The sequence below is a fragment of the Ceratotherium simum genome, chromosome 11 (genome assembly GCF_057802395.1).
Source record: "Ceratotherium simum simum isolate JZ-2026a chromosome 11, ASM5780239v1, whole genome shotgun sequence".
NCBI lineage: Eukaryota > Metazoa > Chordata > Mammalia > Perissodactyla > Rhinocerotidae > Ceratotherium > Ceratotherium simum.
Genome location: NC_141910.1, coordinates 12,356,537 through 12,375,107, shown reverse-complemented (window position 1 = coordinate 12,375,107; position 18,571 = coordinate 12,356,537). Strand labels below are relative to the sequence as shown.

The following is an 18,571-nucleotide window of genomic DNA, read 5'->3' as shown; positions in this document are numbered from 1 at the left end:
CAGCTCGCTGCACGATCGGGTTACTCGCCCCGCCCAACGGCCGTACGTACGTGCGTCGTCTCTATGGTGGCGGCGGATTCCGCGGGACCCGAGGACCCTGGAGTCAGGCAAGCAGACCTGGGGCTGCTGGTGTGACCTCTGACCCGGGCCGGGGTCTTCGGGGAGCCGAACCGAGGGAGGAAAGGTCTGGGGACTACCGTGCCTCATCCCGCCTTGGCTCGGGCGCTTGGGGCCAATGGGTCCTCTGCCATCACCATTCCTCCTCTGGGATTCCCCTATCTCCCCATGACTCAGCCCTGGGGCTCCCCTCTCCTGCTCCAAGAGACCCTCCCCGTGCATGTGACCCTCTCATCACAGTCCTCAGGGCCCCCCATCACATCATGACCGAGTCTCAGGAGTCTTCCCTAGTGCTTCATGACAGCACCCCCCACCCCCCGCAGGAACTCCGCTGTCTTCTGTTTCCCGCGCGCCTCGTGATTCGGCAGTCTCTCCCCTAGGATGTTCCGCCGGGAGAGCTCCATCCCCCTTCGATGCTCGGCTGCCGCCCTGTGCAACAACCTCAGTGTGCTGCCACTACCTGTCCGCAACCTCACACATTTTGGGGTAGTCCATGGACCCAGCGCCCAGCTTCTCAGCGCTGCTCCTGAGGGTGTGCCCTTGGCCCAGCGCCAGCTCCACGCTAAGGGGGGAGCTGGAGTGAGCCCTCCACTTATCACCCAGGTGAGGCACGGAGTTGGGACGGTGTTGCTGAACCCAGTCTAACCCTGTCCTCTCCAAACCCCAAGGAACAGGACTTCTCTAGCTCTCTGAATTTCCACTGAGTCCTTATGTCCCTTGCTCTGACCACTTCTCCCTACTCCCATCCACCTCCCTGCAGGTGCACTGGTGTGTCCTCCCCTTCAGAGTATTGCTGGTGCTCACCTCACATCGAGGAATACAGGTAAGAAGAGGACCTTCCTGGCATCACCCAGTAGAGTCTTCTCAACTCCTCTCCAAGGCCCCTTGCTGCTTCCCCAACTGCTTCTAAACACTTCCAAACTTTTCACATGCTTAGCACACTCATCCTTATTTCTCATCTTTATTCCTTCCATCATTTCCAATTCCCAAGTACCATCTCCAATATCTCCCCCTTTACTAGCTGTATGACCTTGGGCAATTTAGTTAACTTCTCAGAGCCTCAGTGTCCTCCTCTGTAAAATGGGGATAAAAGTAGTGCCTACCTCCCAGAGTTGTTTTGAGGATTAAATGGGCTAAAGCTAACCTGAGTATGTGAAGTACTCAGCACAGAGCTCAGCAAAAGTCAGCTGGGCTGTGACCCCGTCCTTGCCCCTGTCTTCCAGATGTATGAATCTGATGGCTCTGTCATGGTCTATTGGCATGCGCTGGGCTCTGGAGATGCCTCTCCAGGTACCTGCAAGACTGAGTGGGGTAGGAGTAGAGAGTGTTTGCTGGGGCGGGGGGTGGGGGGGAGGGCACTATTTCTAATAGTTTTCCCTTTTCATACTCAGTACAGGCTGTGTTTGCCCGAGGAATTGCTGCCAGTGGCCACTTCATCTGTGTGGGTGAGGGGGCCAAGAGCAGGGCATTGGGGGTGCTGCGGTACAGGGGTGTGGGCTTTGGCCAGAAGATGCTGAAGGTTTGAGGACATTGTGGAGGGTTAGAGGGAAGGATGGGAGTGAGGTGGGGTTTCAGAGACTCCAAAAAGCCATAGAGGGTTTCAGAGGGGCAGGATGGAATAGAATATGGGAAGTGAATGGAAAGGCAGGGCTGTTGGAGCTGTGAGGGGTGAGTTTTTTATAAGGTTTCTGGGATGGAGGAAGTGCTGAGTCTGGTGGCTGGAGACTTGGGAGGATCAGGAAGCCATCAGTGGGGCACTGGTTCTGCAGGAACGTGGTCTGGCCGCGTACTTGTGTTTGACATCCCAGCCAAGGGTCCCAACGTCGTACTGAGCGAAGAGCTGGCTGGTCACCAGACACCAGTCACAGACATTGCCACGGAGCTTGCCCAGGGACAGGTGAGTGGATTCCCCCTACCTGTTCCAGTGAGCCTGGGAGCCTTCCCCACCTTGGGAGGCAGGGGACCTGGGTTCAAGTCTTGGCTCGACCACTAAGCAGCTGGATGACTTTGGGCAAACTGCTGCACTTTGCTAGGCTTTAGCAACCTCAGGTCCAGTGATGAAGCCAGACATTCTCTATATTTACATGGCATTTAATAGTTCACTGACACTTTTCAATACTGGTGTGAATTGAGGAGTTGGAACAGATGGTTTCTAAGATGCTTTCCAGCTCTGACATGTGCAGCTTCCTTCTCTGGACTTGGGCAAGTCCTCCCCATTCAGGCCCACCTGCAGTGTCTCCCACTCAGGGAAGCCTTCCCCCTATTCCAGCTCCCACTGATCTCCCCTAGCTGAACCCTGAATTGGTACTGCCCTCAAAGACAACTCTTGTCTCCCCTATTGGATTGCAAACCTCTTGAGAAGAAGGTATGTATCTTCTAATTCATATCCTCCACTGCACCTGGCACCAAGCTGGGCCCATGGCCTATGTTGGCTGCCTGGGGTTGGGGGTTTCAGGAGGCCCAGAGTCTAGTCAGGACTGTGACTGGCTCACTGCAAGGCCGCCAGAAGATCATAACAGTATGGCCTTCATTCTATCATCCATGCAGTGAGGACAATTAGATAGCCCCTCCTAACACATGGTGTGGGGTGGGGGTTGGGGGGAGACTCTATAAGGAATGTAAGGAAAGCATTTTAAGCACTGTATGCTTCCCGAGGGAACCCTGGATCCAGCTGGTGAGGGCTCCACATCTTGCCCTTTCCCTGGAGGCAGAGATGCAAACACTGTCTCCCTTCCCCTCCTGCCCTGTACAGACAGTCCCTGACTTATGCTTCGACTTACAATTTTTTGATTTTACGATTTTGTGAAAGCCATAGGCATTCAGTAGAAACCATACTTTAAATTTTGAATTTTGATACGCGGTGATACGCAGTACAATACTCGCTCTTGATGCTAGGCAGCGGGCAGTGAGCTGCAGCTCCCAGTTGGCCACGCGATCACGAGGGTAAACAACCCATACACTTACAACCATCTGGTATCCATACGACCATTCTGGTTTTCACTTTCAGCACAGTATTCAATAAATTACATGATATATTCAACACTTGATTATAAAATAGGCTTTATGTTAGATGATTTTGCCCAATGGTAGGCTAATGTAAGTGTTCTGAGCACGTTTGAAGTAGGCTAGGCTAAGCTATGATATTCGGTAGGTTAGGTGTATTAAATGCATTTTGAATTAATGATATTTTCACTTTACGATGGGTTTATCAGGACGTAACCCTATCGTGAGTTGAGGAAGATCTGTGCACAGGACCCAGCAGGGGAGAGGGGGAAGGGCTGATCTTGCCTTTCCCCTCAGGACTGCATGGCTGACGTGGTGACGGCAGATGACTCAGGCTTGCTGTGTGTCTGGCGGTCAGGGCCTGAATTCAAATTATTGACCCAAATTCCAGGATTCGGGTAGGTGAGGCAGAAGGAGGCTGAGGCCTTCCTGAGGTAGCTTCAGGGTGGGGAGTGGCCTTGGGTCTGGGGAAATCACAGTGGGGTATCGCCCTTGCAGGGTCCCGTGCCCTTCCGTGCAGCTGTGGCAGGGGACTGTGGCAGCAGGCTATGGGAACGGGCAAGTGCGTCTGTATGAGGCCAGTACGGGAATTCTACATGTCCAGATCAACGCCCACGCCCGGGCCCTCTGTGCCCTCGACCTGGCTCCTGAGGTGGGCAAGGTCAGTGTCCTCCTCCATCCCTCCGTAGCCTTGTTCCTGGTGCTGGGACGTTGAGAGGAACTCCACAGTCTTGTCTCTGTCACTCAGTGTAGCCCCTGGACCCGTGTAGTGTAGCCTCTGAGGTCAGTGTAGCCTCTGGCCTATACCTGTCCCCCCACGTTCCAACTCCCACTTGTCCTCCCTGCCTTTTTGCTGTAGCTACTCTCTGCAGCTGAGGACACCTTTGTACACATCTGGAAGCTGAGCAGAAGCCCCGAGAGTGGCTCCATTGAGGTGTGTGGTGAGATGAGTGGAATGGGGAGCCCAAGCATGGGGCAGCAGGCCCTGAGCAGCCCTCTTCTCTCCCAGGTGGAACACTGTCACGGTGAGTGTGTACCCGACACCCAGGTGTGTGGTGCCCGATTCTGTGATCCCTCAGGCAGCTCCTTTGCTGTGACTGGCTATGACCTCGCTGAGATCCTGAGATTCAGCAGCGTGTGAGAGAAAAGCAGCCCTCCTTTCCCCCTGTAGTATTTATAAAGTACCCCCTCCACCCAGCCCTTGTCTGATTACTCGGTATCACAGTTATACTTCACAATGGTGAGCTAAGCTCCAGGGATGAGGGGATGGGGCAAGTCCAGACCAAGCAGAGAGGCAACCTATCCTCAAGAACCAGGTGAGGGCTGCTGTTAAATAACTTTAATGGTTGATGTGGGAGTCAAAGGGAAGTGCATTCCCTCCCGGGGCTCTTCAGTGCCATCCTCAAAGCTGGTTAGTGCAGGGAGGGAGGGCAGGGTTGGTTCCAGTTTTCTCCCAGGAAAGGTTGAGGGGTTCCCAGCCAGCCCCGGGAATGAGTCCCTCAGCACCATGGCAACCACAGCTTAAGAGGAGCTTCTGTTCCCTCTCTCTAGCCTACCCCCAGTCCAGCAGAGGAGGGGGAGGCCAAGCTGGCCAACCTGGACAGCGCCATATCCAGAGCCCAGTTGCACACAGGTCCTCTCTTCTGGTCAGATCCTGTGGCCAGCACTTTTCTCTCTCACACTGGTGACTGGAGCCAAGTGTGGGGTGGGCCTTTGCTGCAGAGTCCTCTGGACCGTGGGGATCGCTGCTGGGGAAGAGGGGCCACCGAGCAGGAAGCCCCAAGGGAGTGGTCTGGGGGGACAGCATCCAGGGAGAACGTTCGCGGTCGCCCCCAGGGCAGGGGGTGGGTCCGGGCTGGGGCTGGGGCCACTGAAGCAGGCGAGCAGGGACTAGGCAGGGCAGGCTGCTCTGTAAACATTGCTAGCCAGGGTGGGGGCATCTCCAGCCTCGCGCCCTCCCGCTGGGCCAGGATGTCTGTGACCGCTGCGATGTCATCCAGCGGCTCAATAGCTGTGGCACCAGGAAAGGGTTGAGGGGAGGGGGCTAGTCAGAGCTTAGGCCCCAGGCCTACCCAGCCCTGACCGTCACCTGTCACTGTAATAGGAAGAAAGCAAAGCCCGGATCTCGGCCGAGATTGCGTTATCCTGCAGGAGCAGCCCCTCACCTGGGCCCCCTGGAGCCGTGGCCTCTGATAAGACTATGGGATATGGGGTGCAGGATGAACAGGGATGAGGGTTTCACAAAAGTGTGAATAAATCAAGAAAGAGGAGAATGAAAGCAGTGCCAGGCAAGTGAAGGGTCAGGAAGAGACAGGAATCCGCATGCAGAAAGGGAAACAGAAAAGAAAAAATTAGGAAAGAAATCCAAGAAATGAATCTGGTTCTTTGGGGTTTCATTTTCAACTTTAGTGGAGGTGGTTCTAAGAGTGGAGAAGAGAAAGGAATACAACAGGACTGAGGGGGACTCGGGTCTCCAGAGCTCTGCCTTCACCCAGTGTGCTCTCTCTCTGTTTCCATTATCTGGGTTCCCTTAGAACCCCCACCCTGCTTCCCCTCAGGCTCCCAGAGGGCACTTTCACTCACCCATCTCATGGTACAAGGACCCCTGCTTGGTCAGGACTTGGGGTGGTTTCCGGGGAGCGGGGGTTTCGATTTTCATGATTTCATCACAGCACTGCTTCCATTGGCCTGAAGGGGGAGCATTGATTGGGGGTGGGAGGGGAGGACTGTGAGAGGGCCAGGCTACCCTCTCCCCTGCTACATTCCCTTCTACACATTCTTGAAATAGAGGCCTTTGGTAAAAATAACAAACCCCAATCCCTCCCTTCAGTCCAGACCCCTGCTCTTACTCATGTCAAAGAAAAGCTGCCACAGAGCCTCCATCCAGCTCTGCAGGGCTCCCCGACTCTCTGTCTGAAGGGTGTGCGTCACCTCGTCCTCCCCATACTGGTTACTGATGCTCAGGGTGAAGGGCCGGCCTGCGGCCTGGTCTAGCTCCCCTGCCCGGACTCGAGTCTCCTGCAGGAGAGAGAAGCGGTCTGCTTCCACCTTGGTCACAGAAGTCAGCAGTGACATCAGGCAGGCTTGGTCACCCCTGCCTTAGGAGGAACAGCTGGTGGGGCTTTCGCCAAGCCCTCTCATTTGCCTCCTACTGACCAGAGTGGGCAGGAGTGGCAGGAAAGGACTGGGGATGAGACAGATGGTCCTTGGGGAAAGAGGAGCAGATGGAGACAAGGAAAGGGACTGAGCGAGGTGGGGAAGGCATGGTGGTGGGCAGGAACGCTAAGGCCTAAGGTCCCTCAGCACTTCCATAAAAGCTGGCAGGAGAGCCAGCAAAAGGGCTAGGGAGCAAAGCGGGGTCATGGACTTGGGTTGGGAGAGAAAACTGGGAAAGAGTGAAGTAGATGCAGATTGGAATCTGAGGGGAAAGATGGAAGGAGGATGAACAATCCTAGATTGGCTGTAGAGCCCTCTCTGAGACTTGGCAGGGGCTGAGGTTGGTGAGTAGAAGGGACAATCTTTTTCCATTGATGCTGGTGGGGGAGAATATGGTCCCCTCTGGATTCCTGGCCCTGAAGCTGGGTGTGGTGTTGTTAGAAGCAGGAGGCTAGCTTTGATCCCGCTGAGGTCTGCACCCACCCTCCTGGGGCCTGAAAGAGAGGCTCCTGGGCACTGGCACCTGGTGGCTTCACCACCAGGGGACCCATCACCTTGTTGATTGCAACAGTAAACAGCGGCTCTTCCCCAGTGTCTGCGTCTTCGGGGTGCCGGTAACAGAAGAGGTTTGTGCCTTTCAGGACTCCATGCACTCGCGCCCAGTCCAGCCGCTCCCCAGCTTGCTGCATAAATGACTCCAGGTTTCCTGGGGGAATCACACCCCCAAACACCCTTCTTCCCAGCCCCCATCAAGAATCTGCTCCTTTCTACCCGCCCTCTGATCCTCCTCTCATCTTGCCATAACCCTCCTTCCTCCACCCAGATCTTGATTTTTCAATAGTCCTTCGATTCCTAGGTGATGCAGCTCTCCTCTGCCTTCTCCCTGTTCCCTTCCACTCCTCAGGGCCCCCTCACCTGCACCCTGAGGGTACCACTGGCAGTAGGCTGAGTCATGCAGAGAGGCTGAGCCACCAGGCGGCAACACACGCTACCATAAAGGGGCAGCCAGGCAGGGTTCTCCTCTGGGGTGGAGGAAGTGCAGGGTGAGGGTGGAGAATGTGAAAAGGACCATCCAGTGGCCCCCTCTTCTCACCATCCAGTGACCTCCATGCACACACATACTCACCATGGCTGGCGAAGGTGAGGTCATGTGTGCGGAACCCATCTTGCACTGCTGCCAGGGTGAGGGTGGTGTGAGCCAAGAGGTGGTAACGAGGACCACTGCAGGACAGACAGAGCTGTGGGCCTCAGCCGACTGAGGGGCAGGTTAGAGGGCAGGGGCTGCAAGGACTGAGCAGGTCTGTTCCATTGTTCAGGCTGCCCCCCAGAAAACTAGCTTGCCTCCCCCACAGGGACAGGAACAAACATTTACTGAGCTCCTGCTGAATGCTGGGTCCTTTGCTTTAAAGATGTTACCCCAACAGCCCTGTGAGGCTGGTGGCATTCTTTAGTTATAGATGAAGCAGCTTGAGGTGTAGAGAGGTTAAGAAATTTGCCCATAATTTATAGCTGGTAGGTGGTGAAGCTGAAATTTGAACCCATGTCTGTCTCTAAAAATCAGCATTCTGTTCAGTACCCCAGAGATTCTCAAACTGCTCCTCAGAGGCTCAGTGTTCCACTGGGTGCCTTCTGGCACCTGCAGGCAACACTGCAGGGCCCAGGCTACCGTGCTCCAACCAGGGCGCTCTGTTCTAGCTACGTAAGCTGTGTTTGCTGCTGCAAAAAGGTGAAAACCCTGGAATCGAGCTCTCCCTGCATTCCTCTTGGTCCTGGCAGCAGTGCAAAATAGGTTCTGCATGCTCAGCACAGCTCAGGGTCACGCGTGGTCAGGATACAGGCAGCTGAGGGCAGTGGGGGAATACAGGGCCTTACCCCACAGCCGGGGTGGGGAGCAGGATGGGACTGCTTCCCGAACCCCCAGCACTCTCCAGTGATGCCCGGACACGCCTCCCTGAGGAACGGCCCAGGGAGCTGCTGAGTTTGGTGGCAAGTCTCTTGGGGGCACCAGCCAGGGCCCCCTCCTCTTCCATGCAGGCCCCATACAGCTCCAGCCGCAGTTCAAAGTCTGGCCCTGCCTCAGAGCTATAAGAACGTGGGAGGAAGAGAGGAGGATGGTCCTGGGGAAGTCCAGGAAGGCATGGGGGTAGGAGGGGTGGAGTGAGGTGGAGGATGGATGTGCAAGTGCAGAACAGCTCCATGGGAAGGCCCATCTCCCTCTCCTCCTCTCCTCCCTCTCCTCCCCCTCCCTTGTAGCTACCTCATCTGAGCATTGAAGCAGAGTAGAGAAAGGAGGGAACCACAGGGATGAGGTACTCACAAGAGCACATTGTTCTGAAAGGAGATGTCCGTGAGGGTCCTGTCCACCAGGATCATCTCTGTGTCCTGAATGTGTTCCCCTAGCTGCAGCAGCAGGAACACGGCCCAGCGGTGCAAGTCTGGGAACAAAGAGGGCAAACTGATCAAGACTGCCCCACAAGAGCCTCCAACCTCAGAGTCACTCCCCTGAATTTGTCCCAGCATGTGTGGAACTCACCGCCTTTGTTCTTGAAATATTCTGTGTCCTTCCACATGAGTGGAATCCGGAGGTCTAAGGGGCAGAGGGGTAGGAACAGATGTTGAGATGGGGCAGGAGGTCTTGTGGTTGGGCAAGGAGTGCCAGCAGCTGGGGTAGCTGTGCTTCTTACCAGAGATGCAGACGCGGCCACGGCAGGGGGAGCGCTCAGCGGGTGGCCCGCTGTCAGAAGGCCTGTGGGCAAATCACATTGTCCTAGCCTGGCCTCAAGACTCTACTCCCCTCCAGCTCCAGTTCCCAGGGGCTCTAGGACTCCCCTGGCCCAGGGCCCAGCCCCCAGGTCCCTAGCCAGACTGACATGGCAGGGCTTCATAGGTGAGCTCTGGAGGGCTCCTGGCGACCTCTCCTTGTGTTAGCCTTCATGGCTGAGCTGGGATGGGCACCATACCAGTGAGGGGCCGGGACCTTCTCCCCACTCAGCCTTGTGGGATCAAGCAGACTACTTTGCCAGAAGCCAATTCTCCAAATGATAAATTTACCAAAACTGGCCAATTCTCAGAATGATCAATTTGCCAAATATTTTCTCTAATATTTTAGTTTTACCACAGCATCACCTCAACCATTTCACTGTAGATTTGTCAGATCAGCAGAGTTTAATGTCCTTGTAGCCTGTGTTTCACATCTCGAAGCTGAGCCCTTTTAGAATGCACAATCTAATTTATGTGAAGGGGTAGGCTTTCCCTTAAATGTTTTTTATTATTCATTTCCCAGTCCCTGCCGCTGATGGTGAACCCCAGGTGCAATGAACTATTGTCAGCCTGTAGTAAATTGGCCATTCAGCAAATTGGCCATTTGGTGAACTGGCTTTCCACAAACCAGTCAGCCAGCGTCATCAGATCACAGGTGGGGCTCAGCAAAGTAGCAGTTTTACATAACTACCCCTCAGACTGCCAGCCTTGCACCAGATACACTGGCGTTCCTGAGTCCGGCCCTAGCTACTCACTAGTGCACCTCTGGGTAGCACACTGCTGGTAAAACACCGAGGTGCCTTCCAGGCCCCTGACAAGGCTTCATGGGGACAGCACCTTCAGGGTGGTTCACACTCCATATAGAAATACACGCCGCACCACTACCCCTCATGAGGCCTCGCCTCCCCTTGCTCACCGCCGGCCTGTCTTCCCCAGCACCTGCGCCTCCTTGCGCCGCTGCAGCTCGCCCATGTAGTTGAGGATGCGGCTGTTGCACACCAGCAGGCTCTTGGTGGCCTCCAGAGCCTGCTCACGCTGGGAGCAGGCCGCCAGCAGCTTGCAGGCCCCTTCCCTCATCCGAATCTCATGGTCTAGTTTTCTCTGCAACTCTGTGTCCTAGCCCGAGTGGGGAGAAGGATGAGAAGGGAATGTCAGTCAGGGGACAGGTGGAAGCACTCTCCAGTCCCCAAGTGGGCTGTGGCCCAGGAGAAACTGATACGAAACTTATGTTTCAGGCAACTTAAGAGCAAGGGTTGAGTCTCAACCTCAGTTGCCCAAGAATAACCAGAGAAGATTTGTAAAAATACAGATGCCCTCGTGCATTTGATGGGGGAGTTTAAATTCTTTCAGCCTCTTTTGAGTGCCATTTAGAAAAATCTATGAAAACTACAAATTCACATATCCTTTGATCCAGCTATCCAATATCTAGGAGTTTCTCCTACAGATATAGTTAAAAATATGGGCAAATATACAAAAATATTCATAGCAGCATTATTTTAAACACCAAGATTAAAAGTCAATAGGGCATTGGTTAAATAAGCTACAGCACATCTATAGCATGGCATATGGAATATTACAGACATTAAAGAGTGAGGTGGACATGTGTGCAGATATGAAACAATCTTCAAAATATATGAAGTGAGAAAAGAAAGTAGAACAGTATTATAGCATGCTTTCATTTGTGCGTGATACAGTCATGTGCCACATAACACCATTTCAGTCAGTGACGGACCACATATACGACGGTGGTCCCATAAGACTGGTACCATATAGCCTAAGTGTGTAGGAGGATATGCCATCTAGGTTTGTGTAAGTACACTCTGTGATGTTTGCACAATGATGAAATCGCCCAACAATGCACTTCTCAGGACGTATCTCCATCATTAAGCGATGTAAGATACCCATATACATAGGTAGGCATAAAATAGTGGTGATTGCGGGACTGGGAGCCAGGAACAGAAAACAGATTTAAGATACTTTATATATATGCTACTCTACTACTGTACTATTGGAAATTGTGTTACCTTTTAAAAAAATTAAATCTTCTAAGTTAACAAAAAATTACCAGGCCCCACCTCAGACTTGCAGAATAAGAATCTCCTAAGAGTGAGGCATGTTCATTTTTTTGAAAATTCCCCAAATGATTCTGAGGTGCAGCCAGGGCTGAGAACCACCAACTAAAGGGAATGGCCACAGATAGTAAAGGCCATCCTGGGTTACCCCAAAGACTCAAGTGATAAGGGGGGACATCTAGTTGGCAAGGGATCAGTGGAGAAAGAGCATACCACCTATAGAGTTCACCCATGCTGCACAGAACCTCATACACACCCCAAATTAGGGGATCTGCCACCTGCTGGCCTTCTGAGCTTGGGAGGTGAGGATAGAGGCAAGGAGTGGGGATGGGAAGGCAGGTGAGGCAGGAGGTCAGGAGTGAGGGGCTGAGCAGGCTTTGTATAAGGGCCAGAGAGGGGGCACTGGGAGAGGCACCAGGATGCTCAGAACATTCGCTCAGATTGGAGCTCTGGAGGTCTTGGCACAGAGCAGAGGGTGAGAGCACCAGTTTGACATAAAACAGTCTGAGTCACAGCCCTGCCAGTCTTGAGAAGCTGGGAAGAAACTTATTTTAAAAGCACTGGGCAACTTACTGAACCTCCCTAAGCCTCTGTTTCTCCCTCTGTAAAATGAGGATGGAAACAGTCCCCACATCCTACAGTTGTGACGATTTAGTGAGACTGGAGTATAAAGCACTTAGCACAATGCCTCCCACTTGGTGTACATGAATGGTGAGGATGCTTATTGTAATGATGCTACTTGGGCAGCAGTAGCATTCACCCAACAAACACTGGAGCATCCTTGTGCTGTCCAAGGCTCCACATTTAAAATCCAGCCGAGAGGTGAGAGATGCAGACGTTAACGGCTGCTGCATAAGTGCCATGTCATGGCATAAACACACTCGCAAGAAACAGACCCTGTTTGCTTCTGGCTGAGGTGATGGGGAAGGCTTCAGAGAGGAGGTGGAAGACTAACCCCATTACAGTGTACAGATCAGTTCAGGAGGCAAGCCAAGTGGAGCCACCAGGTCGGAAGAGGGAGGTGAATATGACCACCCATAACCTGTCTTCTCCCTCATGCCACCTCTCTTCCACACTCTGTGCCCTTGCTTCTGTCCCTGGTGGCTCCAGCCTTCAAGTCTCCAAGATCTGAATACCCTAAATTCCTGCTTCCAAAAGTCTTGTCCAGCTTCCCTGCAGATTCTTCCTTCACAATCTATTTCCTGGGCTAGGCTAGGCTCTCATCACCCCTTATCCCAGCACTATCAACCTGTCTCCCTTCCTGACCCTTCAGAAATAGGCCAACCCAGTCCCAACGCACCCCTCCACCAGGAAGCCCTCCCAGACTACACAGCTCCCCCCACCCCCGCTATGTCTGCCTGCACTGGGTCCCACCTCTGCAACACTTCCCTGTGTGCCAATCCCCCATCCCATTCTGCATCTAGCTTCTACCGCAAACACCCCCAAACGGGTGAAAGCAGGGGGGTAGAAGACAAGAGAGGCGTCCTCAAGCCCCCTCCTGGCTAGCCTCTTGGTCCTGTGTCTAGCACTCACGGATCCTTCCCAAGCCCTGTCCATTGCCCGGCGTGCGGCGCCGATGCAGGCAGCGCGCGAGGTCCGGGGAGCCGGAGGGGCCGGTGCCCGCACAGCCTCCCCTACCCCCGCCGTCGGCGCTCGGGGCGCCGATGACATCAGCTCCCAACTGCCGCGAGAGCCGAGGAAGGGCTCCGGGGCGCCGGCGGTCCCTCCGTGCGCCTGGCAGGGCTAGGCTCTGGGCTCCGGTGGCGCTACCACGGTGCCCCAGTGGCGGCCAGACAGTGCCTCCGGGAGTGCCCGCATCGCCCAGGAAAGGGCTCCTGGCCTCAGCGCAGCGCTCGAGCTGCAGGAGGTCGGGAGGCCCCCCGCATTGCGGTTGCCCTCCAAGGTGACCCCTTGCCCAGAAGCGTGAGGAGGAAGACAGTGTATAAATTGGAATAACTGGAGCCACAGAGAAGTCGCTGGGCCCAGCCTGGACGAGGCGGACTGGTGTCACAGACACCCCGCTACCCCCTCCACTGCCCTCTGGCACCACATCCCCTCTCCCACGTCTCCACAGCAGAGAGTGCCCTAGAAATCCCGGCTCCCACCCTTTGGGCAGGGCATCTCAGAAATCCTGACGCGGGTCTGGATCCCCGTGCTTTGCCCCCATCTCCCCACACAGGGATAGCTTCTTGTCACCCCCTTCCCACCCACACACCCCATCAAGCAGGCAGCATTTTCACCAGGCTCCTGGGAAAGAGCCCAGAGTTGGCTGTCAGGCGGACCTGGGTCAGGGCCCAAGGGGCTGAAGGAGGATGAGTCACACAGAGGCCCCAGCACACATTAGGCCCTCTGTGGACATCCTTTCCTGTCCCTCCCACTCCCTTCTGTCCCTGACTTCCTTCTCTGCTTCTCATCACCTTCTACTCCCTTAAGAATCTCTACAGGGCTAAGTTCAAATCCTGGCTTAGGAACTTGACTAGCTGTGAGAACTTAACCTCTGGAGCCTCAGTTTGTAAACCGGGGAGTACAGCACCTCCTTCACAGCACTGATTGAGGATTAAATGGGAAACTCTAACCTCTTCTTGGGCCCAGCACATATTTAAAAACTCCCTTTCTCTCACTCCCACCTCCCCTTTACTTGTAGCTTAAGTTGCCTCCTCCAGAAAGTCTTCTTAGATTTACTCTTCCAGACTACCTCTCACGCTAAATCCCTGAAACATCAATGGGTCTCTCTTTCGAGGAGGAGGGTGGGGGAACTGCTGAGCTTCCTGGAGAAAGAACACAGCACCCTCAGCCCACGGCTGAAGGAGAGGTGACCAAAGTGAAATCTCAGCCCCCTCCTCTGCCCCAGAACACGGGCAGAGCTTCTATGAAGAAGAATGACGTGGAGGGATGCCGAAGTTAAATGCTTAAATACCTAGACCAGCTCTGTCCAATAAAATCTGTGATGACGGAAATGTTCAGTAGCCATCAAGCACTTGAAATGTAGCTAAAGCAACTAAGAAACTAAATTTTTAATTTTATTTCACTTTAATTAATAAATTAAATTTCAATAGCCACATGTAACTAGTAACATGGGCAGTGCAGAGGACTAGGGATGGCACATCAGTTTTACCTCATGTGCAACACAGGACAATAGGTAGTGTCAGAATCCCAGCAGGCTCACTGGGCACCATTTCTGCACATTAGAAAAAGATGACCCTCTCCAGGCAAACAAATTAGATAAAAGTGCCCCCTCCTCATGCAGCCCGAAACCAGGCCAGGACTCCTCCCTCTGCTTTGTGGTGCTCTTGTGAAGGACACAACCTGCGCAATTTATCACAAGGTTGTGCTGAGAAAGATCCTGAGGCCACGGCCGGGCGGGTTGGTAAAGAGTGCCGTGACTGTCTAGTAATGTCTACTATGATCCAGGGAGTGGGGGCGGGGCCTGCTGGGGTGGGCGTAACACATGTGCAAGAAATAGCCTTTCCTGGTCTAGACTCTTTACTGTCCTGCATCTGACCTCCCTCAGAAGCAACCGCCTGCCTGGTCCAAGCAGTCACTTCCACCGCCTCTTCCGTCTTCCTCATCTCAGTAAATGGCCACACTGCCCAGTTGCTCAGCCACATGCCTGGGACTCACCCTGGAGTCCACTCTTTGCCTCAGCCCTCACATCCAATCCATCAGCAAGCCCTGTCACATCTTCCACCATCGTTTGAAACCCACCCCCTTCTCCCTGTGTCCACCACGAGCACTTTAATCCACGCCATCAGGTTCACTCCCGTAGGGCTGTAACAACCTCCTATCTGGTGGTCTTCTGCTACCTCTCTTGCCAACCCTCCTCTCTCCCACCCCCCACCCCGGCCTAGCCTGTTCTCCACAGCAGCCATCATTTTAAAACATTAGATGCGTCATCTCCCTGCCTAAAACCCTTCCTTGGGCCAACATCACACTTAGAGTAAAATCTAAGTGCCTTGTCATGGCCTTCAAGGCCCTGCATAACCTGGCCCCTGCCCATGAGCTCAAAGCCAGCTACTGTGTTCCAGCCACACTAGAACTGGAACTCATCCAGGTAAGGACCTTTGCCCTTGCTATGCCCTCTGTCTGGAAAGCCCTTCCTTCAATCTTCATATATCTTCATATCCCTGTGGTCTCAGCTCAACCAACCCCTCACAGAGGTCTTCCCTGACCTCCACATCTAATGCTGCCTCCCCGACCTGATGCTTATTACACGCCCCTGTCATTTCACTGTGAGATCATTTATGTGCCCGCATGTTTATCATCTGTTCCCCCAGTAGAATGGACCTTTCCTATCTTGTTCACTGAGGTATTCCATGCTCTAGAAAGGAGCTTGGCATATAGCAGGTGCTCGATAAATGTATTTAAGAATAATAAACTAATAAACAGCTCCCTGCCATCTCCAGGGCCAGCAGAATCCTTACATCCTGCTCCAGAGTCCCATTCCCCTTCTCTCGTAAGGCCACATCCTTCCTGCAAACCTCTCTCACACTGAACTCCTCTCTTCTTCCTATACCTAAAAGGAGCCCTTGGCCCCAGAACACACATCCACACCCACCCACAGAGCCTCCAGAAATAGGTGTGAAGGCCCTGTTGCCAACATAACGCTCTGATTGGCAGAACTGAGCCTGGGTCCACACGCAGCACCCAAAGTAGGGCATACAGAACCACCTGCCCCTCTCCCCACTTTGAGCGGGCCCCGCCCTCCCCCCTCAGCCCCAGCAGGAATAGGCAGGGCAGAGACTGGGGCTGGGATGCATGTGGAGGAGGTGTACTCCAGGGGTGGGGACTTTACCTCCAGGCTGAGCGCCATCTGCCGAATGTAGAGCATATTCAGGTCCTCCAGGATGTGCAATCTGTCCTGCATCTCTGTGCCCCCCAGTGCCCCTTCCCTTGTTGACCCCTCCAGAGGGGTGGGGCGGGCAGGCACCACGCTGCCCCCACAGTTCCTCCTCCCGCTGCTCCCCTGGTCTCGAAAGAAGTGGGCAGCTCTTGGGCAGAGGGCAGAGACTGCCCCTGTCCTTCTGCACTCCTGTTAGACCCTTCTGGCTGCTGTGACAAACTTTTCTTGCCTACCGCTGTTCCAGGGCCCTGGTGGGAGCCAGGCATGGGAGCAAAGGAAAGCGAGGTGAGGATGAGCAGGGTCCCAGGAGGGGCGGCCAGCTGCAGAGGGGGCTCTGGGCACGAAGTGTCCAGTCTTGCTTTGGTGGCAGCTGTTCCCCCAGCTGTGGAAGAAAAAGGCCCTTTCATTGCAACTCTGGCCCCTCCCCAGCCCCCGCCCACATCCCTGCCCTGGTAGACAGAGAATCTGTGTGCCGGCAGGGCGTGAGGGGCAGGCACAGCTGGAAGGGGCAGGAAGGGGCCGCTGCATGCAGGTTCTACAGAGTCGTGGGGTTTGTCAGGCGGTTGGAGCTTTCTGAGTGGGGTTCTGGCTTAGTTTGAGGAAGAAGAGGGATGGAGGTGAGGACTTGAGGGGAGAGTGAGAACAGGGAGTGGGACAAAGCAGTAAATGCAGCCCAACCCCCAGGGTCACCTCATCCAACTTGGGGCCCCCATCCAGCCTGCCCCACCCTGGGCTCACAGTTACCTCGCTTTTCCAGCAGAAGGGAGGAGAAGGAGGGAGAAAGGCAGGGGAGTGCCTGTCTGCTGCTGCCCCGGCTCCCCTCTGCGGGCCCCTTCCCTTCCAGACAGGAAACCAGCCCCGATTCCCAGCCAGCTGCAGCTTTGCACCCCCACCCCCCACCCCAGGCCCACGGAGTCACACTCCCCTCGGCAGCCGGCTGGGCCCTGCTCCGCCCCGGCCCCTCCTTGGGGCTGGCCCCCAAAGGCTGGGCTTATCCCGGGGGCGGCCCCAGCTCACAGGCCCCTCCTCTTGGTCCCCGGGCTCGCCCCTCACTGCCCCCACGCTGGCCCCACGCGGAGTTGCTTGTGCGGGACCCGACAAAGGCCCTCTCGCCCAGGTCCACTAGCTTCTGAGTCACAGAAGGCCCGGGATACCGGGATACGGGTGTGAAAGGGCCTTTGTTCTGGGCAGGCTGGGGGGAAAGGGCAGAAGCCAGGCCTGGAATCCAGGCAGCGAGGGAGAGGGGGGCGGGAGGAGGGCCCCCTCACTTAACCCTTTCCAGGCTCAGCAGGGAAGGAGAGCTGACCTTGGGGACAGCCTCTTTACTGTTGCTACTCGCCTACTCAGTCCTAGCTCAGCCCCACACCCTTCAGCCCCTGCCGAGGGAGTTACAGGTAGGGTCAGACCTGGGCAACGACCGCGGGAGAGCGGTGGGCCGCGGAGGAAACTGTCAGATTAGAGGCTGGACTCCACTTAGGCCCTAGGAAAGGAGGCTGAAAGTTTGGGTGTGGGAAATAACCCCAAATCGTTAAAAGGGAATCCCCCTCACCCCCCACTCTCCTAGCCCTTCAGGGGCACAGAGGAGCTGTTGGGGAGGGCTTCGGCGAAGGGGGCAGACCTCGCCTAGAAGTGGAGACTGATGATGGAGGCTGTCCCCGGCGGTTGAGACAGGTTGTGGGATGGGGCTGGCGGCCGCGGAAGGAGCGGGCGCCCAGGCCAAGAGTCTGAGCTGTTGGGGACCGCCCAGCTGCCCACCGCCCTCTGTCCCGGGATGCCCGGGAGGGGCCAGGGGCCAGGCACATTTTGGGAATCCAGCCTGGAGCCCCTTAAATTGAAGCCAACCCGGAGTTTTTCCAGGCAGAGGCAAATCATCCCAACGGGGTCAGGGAGTGTCGGATGGCGCGGGTCCGAGTAACGTGCAGACGGTCCGCGCCTTTCTTGTTAAGTCAACAACAACCGGCTGGCGGCCGGGCCGCGGCGTCTCCGCCCCTCGGCGTGCGCACGGGCGGGGGCGGGCGGCCGAGGCGGCCGGGCTGCGGGAGCCGGCGAAGGGCGAGGCGGGGGCGCGGGACTCTCACCTCGGGCGGGTCGCTGAAGAGGCTGAGTCGGAAGCGGCCGCGTTTGAACTCCATCTCCAGGGCGGAGCCCCTGGCCACGGTGACCCGGCTCCGGTGGTTACGGGAGAACATGCTGGCGGCTCGGCGGCTTTGCCCGCTCTGCGCGCTCCCCGCGCCGCCCGGCTCTGCCTTGTCTCGTCCGCTTCTGTCCCTCGACGCCCGCCCCCCAGTCCGGCCGGGAATCTCCCGCTGCCGGGTTCCCAAACCCCGCCCCCGGAGGCGACACCTGGGCCGGGCAGGGCGCGGCACCCTCCCCCTCCACCCCCGTCAAAGGCCCGGCCGGCCGTGCCAGTCCCGGGGAGCCCAGCAGGCCAGGCCCGCCAGCCGGTCAGCCAGGGCACCCTGCACCTCCGAGCACTGCGGGGGCGCTTCATCCCTTCCGGCCTGGGTCGCGGGCGCCTCACCTGGGCAAGGGGCGGACCCAGCGAAGCCCCGCCCCACCAGCCTCCCCCACCTGGCAAGCCCAACTCCCTGCGCCTGGAAAATCCCGTGGCCACATGGATCGC

At 55.8% G+C, this 18,571-nt stretch overlaps 2 protein-coding genes across 7 annotated transcripts; one reads left to right on the top strand and one right to left on the bottom strand.

Annotated features, from left to right (window-relative positions):
- Nucleotides 1-56: 56 nt before the first annotated feature.
- Nucleotides 57-4,317, top strand: WDR54 (WD repeat domain 54). 3 transcript variants are annotated; one of them, XM_014792709.2, is made up of 10 exons: nucleotides 57-107; nucleotides 441-720; nucleotides 878-940; nucleotides 1,341-1,407; nucleotides 1,509-1,562; nucleotides 1,887-2,014; nucleotides 3,418-3,518; nucleotides 3,619-3,781; nucleotides 3,980-4,054; nucleotides 4,130-4,317. In XM_014792709.2, exons 2-10 carry the CDS (start codon nucleotides 499-501, stop codon nucleotides 4,259-4,261), a joined length of 1,005 nt encoding a protein of 334 aa, XP_014648195.1. In that variant the 5' UTR covers nucleotides 57-107; nucleotides 441-498; the 3' UTR covers nucleotides 4,262-4,317. The 3 variants fall into 3 exon arrangements, with proteins under 3 accessions (XP_014648195.1, XP_087292669.1, XP_087292670.1); XM_087436543.1 differs by lacking the exon at nucleotides 57-107 and adding an exon at nucleotides 131-184; XM_087436544.1 differs by lacking the exon at nucleotides 57-107 and adding an exon at nucleotides 132-184 and having other exon boundaries at nucleotides 498-720.
- RTKN (rhotekin) lies at nucleotides 4,312-18,234 on the bottom strand. 4 transcript variants are annotated; one of them, XM_087436542.1, is made up of 13 exons: nucleotides 18,027-18,108; nucleotides 15,901-16,330; nucleotides 9,953-10,152; nucleotides 8,961-9,022; nucleotides 8,810-8,863; nucleotides 8,594-8,711; nucleotides 8,149-8,358; nucleotides 7,403-7,497; nucleotides 7,192-7,298; nucleotides 6,831-6,959; nucleotides 5,970-6,138; nucleotides 5,704-5,808; nucleotides 4,312-5,131 (listed from the first exon to the last, which is right to left on the bottom strand). In XM_087436542.1, the coding sequence occupies exons 2-13, from the start codon at nucleotides 15,970-15,972 to the stop codon at nucleotides 4,797-4,799; spliced, it is 1,656 nt and encodes a 551-aa protein (XP_087292668.1). In that variant the 5' UTR covers nucleotides 15,973-16,330; nucleotides 18,027-18,108; the 3' UTR covers nucleotides 4,312-4,796. The 4 variants fall into 4 exon arrangements, with proteins under 4 accessions (XP_087292668.1, XP_004437215.1, XP_004437214.1 ...); XM_004437158.3 differs by lacking the exon at nucleotides 18,027-18,108 and adding an exon at nucleotides 16,693-16,773; XM_004437157.3 differs by lacking the exon at nucleotides 15,901-16,330 and having other exon boundaries at nucleotides 4,313-5,131; nucleotides 18,027-18,234.
- Nucleotides 18,235-18,571: the final 337 nt, after the last annotated feature.

Coding starts and splice junctions, on each gene's coding strand:
- WDR54 (XM_014792709.2), top strand. CDS start 499: ATGTTCCGCCGGGAGAGCTCCATCCCCCTTCGATGCTCGGCTGCCGCC. Junction 3,519..3,618: donor ACCCAAATTCCAGGATTCGG/GTAGGTGAGGCA, acceptor TCGCCCTTGCAG/GGTCCCGTGCCCTTCCGTGC. Junction 3,782..3,979: donor TGGCTCCTGAGGTGGGCAAG/GTCAGTGTCCTC, acceptor TTTTTGCTGTAG/CTACTCTCTGCAGCTGAGGA.
- RTKN (XM_004437157.3), bottom strand. CDS start 18,137: ATGTTCTCCCGTAACCACCGGAGCCGGGTCACCGTGGCCAGGGGCTCC. Junction 7,299..7,402: donor CCTCACCTTCGCCAGCCATG/GTGAGTATGTGT, acceptor CCTCCACCCCAG/AGGAGAACCCTGCCTGGCTG. Junction 6,139..6,830: donor TTACTGTTGCAATCAACAAG/GTGATGGGTCCC, acceptor TCTCTCCTGCAG/GAGACTCGAGTCCGGGCAGG.